Below are 8,701 nucleotides of genomic sequence, written 5' to 3' on the forward strand. Positions count from 1 at the left end.
ATAAATGCAATATGGGTATCATTTTCGAGGTACTTGGGGGTGCTCATTACGAATATGGCACTCATTTGTTAATCCAAGATGGCGGGCACGATTTTTTCAAAAAAATGCTATGTGGGTATCATTTTCGAGGTATTTGGGGATGCTCAATGCGAATATGGCACTATTTGTAAATCCAAGATGGCGGGCACGATTTTTCAAATAATGGCAAGTTGGGTATCGTTTTCGAGGTATTTGGGGGTGCTCATTACGAATATTGCTTTTATATGAACTGTCGTGTTTGCCATCTTGGATTTAGAAATGAGTCCCATATTTGTATTGAACATTCCCAAACATCTCGAAAACGATACCCAACTTGCCATTATTCGAAAAATCGCGCCCGCCATCTTGGATTTAGAAATAAGTGCCATATTCGAAACCTAAAACCGAAAATGCCATAAGCAAACATTAAAGAAAATAACTGTTAAAATAGATTAAAAAATCGCTTAAGAATGCTCCCCTTTTAAGAAAATAAAATATTTTAATATAAAATATTTCGCTTGAGTTACGAAAAGAAAGACATATAATAAGCTATCAAAGTTGTACTGGTGGTGCCAACACTATAGTAGAAACAAATATATGCTGTAAATTTGTTGCAATATGTGCTCCAATTCAAATAAAATTAATATAAATAATTATTCAATAAAGCATGAACGCAGAGCCGTTAAAAGTATTATAAAATAATTAAGTGTCCCAATCACTTACAGGAGTTAACGAAAACATTTAATGTTTATTCGAGTAAATATTAGTTCAAAATGCGCAAATAAATCGAAATTACAGGCACCACTAAAATTTACGTAATATAATTATTTTGATACAGAATAGCAAAATGGGGAGAAAAAAAATTCGTTACTTTGCAACACTTTCGTATCTTGTTGCCGCGAAATTATTTTTCTGTTTTAGTGAATATTTACATAAAAATATGAGTTGAAACGCATTACTTACTTGTGGAATGCGATGTTAGTGTCTATTTTGTTTGTCTGTTGTATTTTTACACCCATTTACCGCACATTTCGTCATTTTTAGCAAAAAATTTTGGAGCTGTTCGCGGTGCAATATGACCTTGAGCACTAACAGCCCGCGCGCTCCTGGGACGCGTTTGGAACCCTCTAACTTGCCTCACTTAGCGTGTGCGGGCTAGGTTTCTATGCGTTATTATTCTAAGCCTATATTTATATACCTATACATATATATATATACAGTGCTTGTGTTTCCAGTGTAATCCTGACTTGAGCATTGAGTAGAGTTCTAGAATACGACACTTAGTCTGTTCAGCATTTCTGTGGTTACGGTCCTAAAAGCGAGTGTAATGCTCAATCATCTGATGTTCGCTCTTGCAGTCAATTGCGTACACGTAACTTTTGATGAAAGCCCATACAAAATAACCCAACGGTGTTAAATCAGGCGAACGCGGAGGCATGGTATTAGGCCACCTCTACCTACCCACAGCAAAGCTCGCGGACTTGGTCTAAGCTGCCGTCCATTGCTCCGACACACAGCATCAATTCGTAATATTCGGAATTACTTAGAAATGCCATTACGATGATTACTCTGATGTTGTTGAATACAAGATGTGGAAGAACAACACGGGATATCAATATCACATTTCTCTTTATTAAACAAAAGCGAGAATAGTGATTTTCGAGCTCGATCTTAATATCGTGCATTTTTTTAAATGACAATTCATTGACCTACCAACAAATGGACATCGGGTCTAATACAAAAACCACGAAAAATATTGTCCGAAGTTAACCGATACGAACATATAAAAAAACTAAAACATTAATTTAAATTGTAACGTCATTGCAGTACTGCCTAATTTTGCTTGCAGCAATTTAAGGGCCCTAAAGCACCATATTCAGCTTCTACTGGAAACTTCCATATCTAGCTTCGAATGAAAACTACTTGAACACAAGAGTAAAGAGTAATGGAGCTGCCTTTATTGTAAATATTAATTAATTTTTATAAATTCTATTATGTTTACAAATTCACTTAAAGAATAATAAAAAGTTGGGCAGATACATACATACAAATATTACAATTGTGAAAATAAACGTTACTATAAGCAATGTACCGATATTCCAACTCAACGTAAACTTAAATATCCGTAATTCAATAACCGATTTATAATAAAACCGTTACATTTTCAAGTAATTTTGATGCTTTTCACAAAGACGAAATTGATTTGTAATATTCCTAAAAAAATACATTTGACATTATGAAAATTCGAGCTAACGTTATTTCGGGCAAATGTATTTTCTGAATTCTGATAGGTAATCCCAAGCCGTAAAACTATTAGAACAATATTTTGTTAGTTAAAAGCTAACGTTCATAATATCATTTTAAAAATAAGATTAAAACCAACTTTGTTCTAAATATTTTTTTTTGCTTTGCGTAGAGCATTTAGCTACTGTCAAAGTTAGGGAAACAAGGATATAGGAAAAACAGAACGAACCGAAATTTGGAATAGGAAAAAGGATGTGGTTTTATAAACTATAATAAGACATAAACTTACTGCTATCAAAGATTGATATAATTTTTATTAATAAATAGGGTTAACGTTTTATATATTTCAGGATTAATGTTATGTAATAAACAAATAATGGATGTAGGAAATGGTACAGGGATATGCAAGAGTTGATTAAAAATTCAGAGTGATCATACTGTGGACAACAAAAAAATATATGATTAAGATCTCCATACTCTCTACAAGAGCATAGAGGATCTGTAATAATATTAAATTTATATAACTGCGCAGGAGTATTAACATGGCCAAATCGAAGTCTGCTAATAACAGAGGTGCTACGTTTATCAAACAGTAACTTAGTAAACCAAGCTTTATCAGGAATGTACTCTTGTACCAATCGCTAAAACTTCCCTTTGGAAATACTATTGACCCAGAACTCATTCCATGCTTCATTAAGGTATAATTTCGGGAGAGTAGCCAAATCGTGACAATAATTGTTGTAAGGAAATATGTCACCATCTTGAATAGCTGAGTTAGCAAGTTGGTTTGCTTTTTCATTTCCCCGTATACCCACATGACTAGGTATCCAGGCAAATACTACTTCATATCCTTCAATGAAACATTTATGAAGGAGCTCTCAGATGTGAAAAATTATTGGAGATTGTTTATGACATTTAAATGGAAAGAGACAGGGCCTGTAATGAACTCATTGAGTCACAAAATACATACAACAGTCTTCAAGCTTGACGAGAAGAATATATTCAACAGCTTTAAAAAGGCCATAGCATTCTCCCGTACGAACGGTCGATTCCGGGGGAACTTGACCTTCTGAACCACTTTATATTGAAAATGGTAAACGCCAACACCTACGCAACTATTATCAGAATGTTTGGATGCCTCTGTAAATATATATTCCCAATCAGCCCATTTACTATTAACAATAGAGTTAAATTCAACATTCTGATTAAGATCATTCTTTTCAATTCCTATGTTGTATTCAACTTGAAGTTTATGTGAAGAGAACTGTAACTACATTCATATAAAGGAAGACGATAGCTTTAGTTAGTAGGAGCGTTGATGTTTTTAAATTTTCGGTAACTTTCAAGTAAACAAGGAATATTCTTATGGTCCAATATGTAGAAGTGTTAATTTTAGAGTCTAATTGTTGTATTGTTGAAAGTAACGTGTCATGCGTTTTTTCTAGTTGGAGACAACGGAAAAAAAATCTTTCGCTACGGTACTGTCTTCTCAGAGACAAGGGTGGTTCACAACATTCAACCTGTAAGCAATTAATTGGGCTAGATCTCCTCGCGCCTGTGATCATAAGGCTTTGGACTGGACATTGTTCAACTTTCCTAAGGCAGCAGCATTACCTGGATGTAGGAGGAAGGTTCCATAATCTAGGACTGGATGGGCTCCCCACTAAGCACCGGTTAGACATCTTAAAATATTTAAAAGCTGTTCACACCTCATTGTGACATTTTGAGAATGACGAATGCGTGGAAGTTTAGGGTCTAGAATTACCCCCAGGAATTTAGTATGGTCTTTCAGTGGGAGAGGCGAATCACCATAAGATATATTAACTAATGGTGGAGAACGTTTTCTAGAAAACAAAATGACATTGCTTTTGGTTGGTGATAAATGTAACCCGTTTCTATCTAGCCAATTTTTTAAACATTTTATTTCCCCAAATAGATGCTCACTTATTTCTTCAACAAAATGTTGAAGAATGGCTATCAGTCCAAATGTATATAAAAGTAAATCGTCCGCGTACTGAAGGACATCACATTGTTTAATAGAGCATTTTAAATCAAAAGTATGAATGTTATATAAAATTGGACTCAGTACCGAGGCTTGAGGCAAACCTTTCTAAAATGTTCTATTTATAGTTTCGTTTTGTCCTAAATGTACAACGTTATAGTTATCACTGATAAATTATAAATAAAATTTATTAAAAGGGTTGGAACATTTAGCTGCTCTAGTTTACTTTTACGAATTTTTTATATTTACGTTATCATATGCCGCGGTGATGTCAAGAAATGTAGCTATTAAGGAGTCGTTCCTAGAGAAAGCCAATCTGATGTCTGTGGTAATGGTTGACAAACTGTCAAAAGTACTTTTGCCTTTTCTAAACCCGACTTGGCCGTTAATTAATAAACAATTGTGTTCTAAGAACCATTCAAGGCGACTTTTAACTAAATGTTCACAAATTTTAGCTAGAACAGAAGCTAAAGCTTTTGGTCTGTATTATGACGGAACTGAAGCTTATTTATTTGGTTTCAATAAAAGAATTAAGGACTGTGTTCTCCAAGACTGAGGAACTTCGCTAGCGAACATTGCTGTATTAATTAAAGAAAGATAGTATTCTATACAAACACTATTTGAATTAGAAAGAAAAGAATATGGAATCCCATCCTCACCTGGCGCTGAATCTGTAACAGTTGACAGAACGCCCTTTAACTCGCTCATGGTGAAGGAAGAGTTAACATTTATGTCATTGTTATTGTTACTATCTGTTAATGGCAGAAATGGAAGTGGTGGGGGGATGAACTGTTCTGAAACTGAGGGAGGGGCCAAGCGATCCATGATCTGTTCTGCAAGAATAATAGAAAGACTATGTTTTTGAGTGGAATGAAAACCAGATCTAAATCTTCTGATATTCTGCCAAACAATGGAGGAATTTACACTGGGATTCTAATGAGGTGCAAAATCTTTGCCATCCTTCAAATAAAATATACTTAGTAAAGTTGTTATCGGTCATAAAACCACTATATTGCTTTACGGCCTCTTTCCGCTCTTTTGTTGCTTTGGTGCACTCATCATCCCACCATGGTGGGGAAGGAATCTTACAAGAGCCACCAGACTTCAGCAGAAAGGTTTTGTCAGCTGCTTCAAATAGAAGTTTGGCCAGCCTAACAGAACACAGAACAGGTTGACACGTTGGTGTATGATATTACAGGCAAGACTTGTATCAGCTGTTCAACATTATTTTTAAATAAGTCCCAGTCCGCATTAATAATCTTATGTTTCAGGCAATGTGGATAATGGTCACTGCCATAAGTAGAATCACTGGGGAACCACAACAAATCAGAAGCAAGATCAGGTGTACATATAGCTAAATCAGGGGCACTTAAGCTTTCCCTAAGACCTGTAATGCGAGTAGGTGAACCAGTATTTAAAATGCATAAATTATGGCTATCCAATAATTCTAATAATTGTTCCCCATAGTAATTTGAAATAGAAGAGCCCCAAGTCATATGGTGAGTGTTAAAATCTCCTAAACATACAAATGGTTTTGGTAGGGAGTTTAACAGTCGATTAAGATCGTTAAATATATCATTATTGGAACGGGCAGAGGTATATAGAAATGTAATAAATATTATTTACTATTGCAGCTAGAGCAAAGATATCATTATTTAAATAAGGGAGAGGAATAGTGCTAACTGTAAAACAATCTTTGATGAATAAGGCGACACCGCCACACCCATCAGACCCGTCAGACCTTAAACCAGTCCAGCCATGTCTCTTGGAGACATACAATAAAAGGTTCATATCTATTAATTAGAGTAATTAATTCATGTTTCTTGTTTTTAATACTGCGACAATTCCACTGAATTACTGTAGCTTTGTGATTCATTGTGCTTAATGCAAGGTAACTGATATAATGCATGTATGACTGATGCAACGTTGGACGGTGATACTATATTGGATTGAGCTAACAACTTTGTTAATGCATTAATAATATCTGGTTACTAATATCTTTTTTATTATTATTATTTTTATTTATAATTAATCTAGATGCTGGTAGAGATGGGCCTCTTACAATTTCATTGTGGGCTTTGCGATCGTAACCTTTAGAGGAAGTAGGTGGTGTCCAAGGTTTCTTGAACACTGTTTTCCTATACGACTGATATTGAGATACATTATTAGTGGACGCAGCGCCAGAATGAAGCCTATTGGATGATGTGACATTGAGAGAGGGAGAAGATGGCTGAAGTAAGGCATCGGCTTACGACATCTTAGATATAGGCGGATGCAACTTAACAGCTTCCATATAAGATATACAGTTCTTGCTCATGGTTTCCTTTATACCTTTTTGTCTATTATACTCAAGACATTTTTTATTTATTGCTCGGTGATGACCATTACATGAGCAACACCAGTAGTCTTCCTCCTCAATGACACAACTGTCACCTGAATGTCCTTGTCCACATTTATAACACTTTGGTGTGGAACGGCATTGTTTTTTACATGACCGAACCTGCAACAATTATAGCACTGCACCGTAGGATAGATATACAGATCAACAGGTAGAGCTGTATAGCACATGTATACTCGGGTTGGCAGTACTTGCCCGTCAAACATTATAACAATGGTACCTGTGTTTACAAATTCCCTTGCATTATTATTATTGGTAAGTTTTCGTCTAATTCTTCTAGTTTTTTTATCGGACAAAAACCTAAAGGCACAGAAATATTACAAATTATTTCTTCATCAGTCCAATCAAGCAGGACTCCTCTTACCACTCCCATTCAGTTGACATTAAAGGTTGGTATAAAGGCTTAGTACTTCTCTGCAATGAGACCAATGAGACTTTCGTTCATTATAAAGTTATTGCATCGGTGTAATTAACGAAATTCAAAGAAATACGATTTCGGCCTATTCGCTTTAGACTATAATTTACTATGCCTTTAACTGCTCTTCTCTTTAAAAATCGCCCAAATATTATTGGGTGGTAAAGTGGTGTCACTGTTATCAGATAGTTTGTTTTTGAACATGGACTACAAAAGGAGTTACATCAGACGCCTGATAGAACGGCCAATACGCATCGGTCGATTCGTCTCATTATCAATAATTTTATTGGAAGTACCTGCATTATGCTGAGATGTCATATCAACTCTGTTAGTTATTTGCGGACTGGGATTAGACCATGTAATATGTTTTGTATAAGAAATTGCATCAGATTCTTTCAATAACATTGACAATCAGTATTGGCATTTAATTTATTTGATCCACTCCGCCTTCTTTTTTTATTACAAGTTGCACAAACAACGCGAGAAACACGTTTACGTTTTCTCACTTCAGTAAACGAGCTGTTTGTGTCCATGGATGACTCAAGAGCATTTACTAGCATATCTATCTATCTATCCTGTTTTTACACTTTACTGCAGTAATTTTTACAAGTTATTATTATATAGTACTGCATGATTGACAACCGCGCTGTCAATCGAACAAACGGAGACTGTTGCGCGATTGATGCTTTGTATAGCATTTTAACGCTCTATAGGTTATATACCATTTTAACTGCTTCCGTGGCCGAACGGTTACCATGCCGGACTGCCACGCAGAGGACAGGTTCGATTCCCGGGCTGGGAGAAACATTTGTATGGCCTACATTTATTTCTCTCGTGAGTTTGGGTGTAATTTGTGTTTGTCTATGTATGTGTCCATGGCACCCGCGACACAGGGTTTCCCTAGTGCGGGGCTATGATGAGTGTGTGCGTTATTATTATTATTATTATTATTATTATAGGTGGGGACATTTTTTCTTACACGCACGCACGCACGCACGCACGCACGCACGCACGCACGCACGCACGCACCACGCACGCACGCACGCACGCACGCACGCACGCACGCACGCACGCACGCACGCACGCACGCCCGCGCGCGCATTTGGAAACTTACCTTCCAGTCAGCGGGGGTTGCTACTTTGGCCGTATCAGTTAGTTGCATAGAATCAATGACGCGGAGTATCTCACTGAAAATGTACAATTCAACAATGAAATTTCATGCAAAAGCTATTTATGTACATCACCACAACTAATATCACCTAACAATACAATAGCAGTACAGTCAGAGCCTTTAGTTGTAAATACACACATCAAAAGTGTCTAGGGATCAAGTGAATATTTTTGAAATAAAAATTATTTAAGCAATATTTACCAAATCCAGTCTTCCAGGACGAATTCTTACTTTAATGCTTATGTTTTATTTAACCGCTTACCCCTATATTTAATTAAAATAAACTAAAATTGATGTTTTTGCAAATTGTGGGAAAAAACTCAAATTAACGGCGTCAATTAAATGACAAAAAAATGGCGAAAATGATGATTTTGCTCATTTTTATTGTAAAGATAAGAAAATTAATAATCTGTATTTCCACCATTAACACGAATCACACAATTACAGCGATTT

The 8,701-nt window shown here is 35.9% G+C and overlaps 1 protein-coding gene across 1 annotated transcript in view; it reads right to left on the minus strand.

The window, feature by feature from the left end:
* LOC113225903 (peroxiredoxin-6) overlaps window positions 1-8,701 on the minus strand; it is a 20,918-nt gene that overhangs the window by 4,905 nt on the left and 7,312 nt on the right. Inside the window, exon 5 of the mRNA XM_026458373.1 lies at window positions 8,192-8,264. Within this exon, the coding sequence (XP_026314158.1) occupies window positions 8,192-8,264 (73 nt within the window). The remainder of the gene's footprint in view (window positions 1-8,191; window positions 8,265-8,701) is intronic.

The sequence above is a fragment of the Hyposmocoma kahamanoa genome, unplaced genomic scaffold (genome assembly GCF_003589595.1).
Source record: "Hyposmocoma kahamanoa isolate Upper Pololo Valley unplaced genomic scaffold, ASM358959v1 100021, whole genome shotgun sequence".
Taxonomy (NCBI): Eukaryota; Metazoa; Arthropoda; class Insecta; order Lepidoptera; family Cosmopterigidae; genus Hyposmocoma; species Hyposmocoma kahamanoa.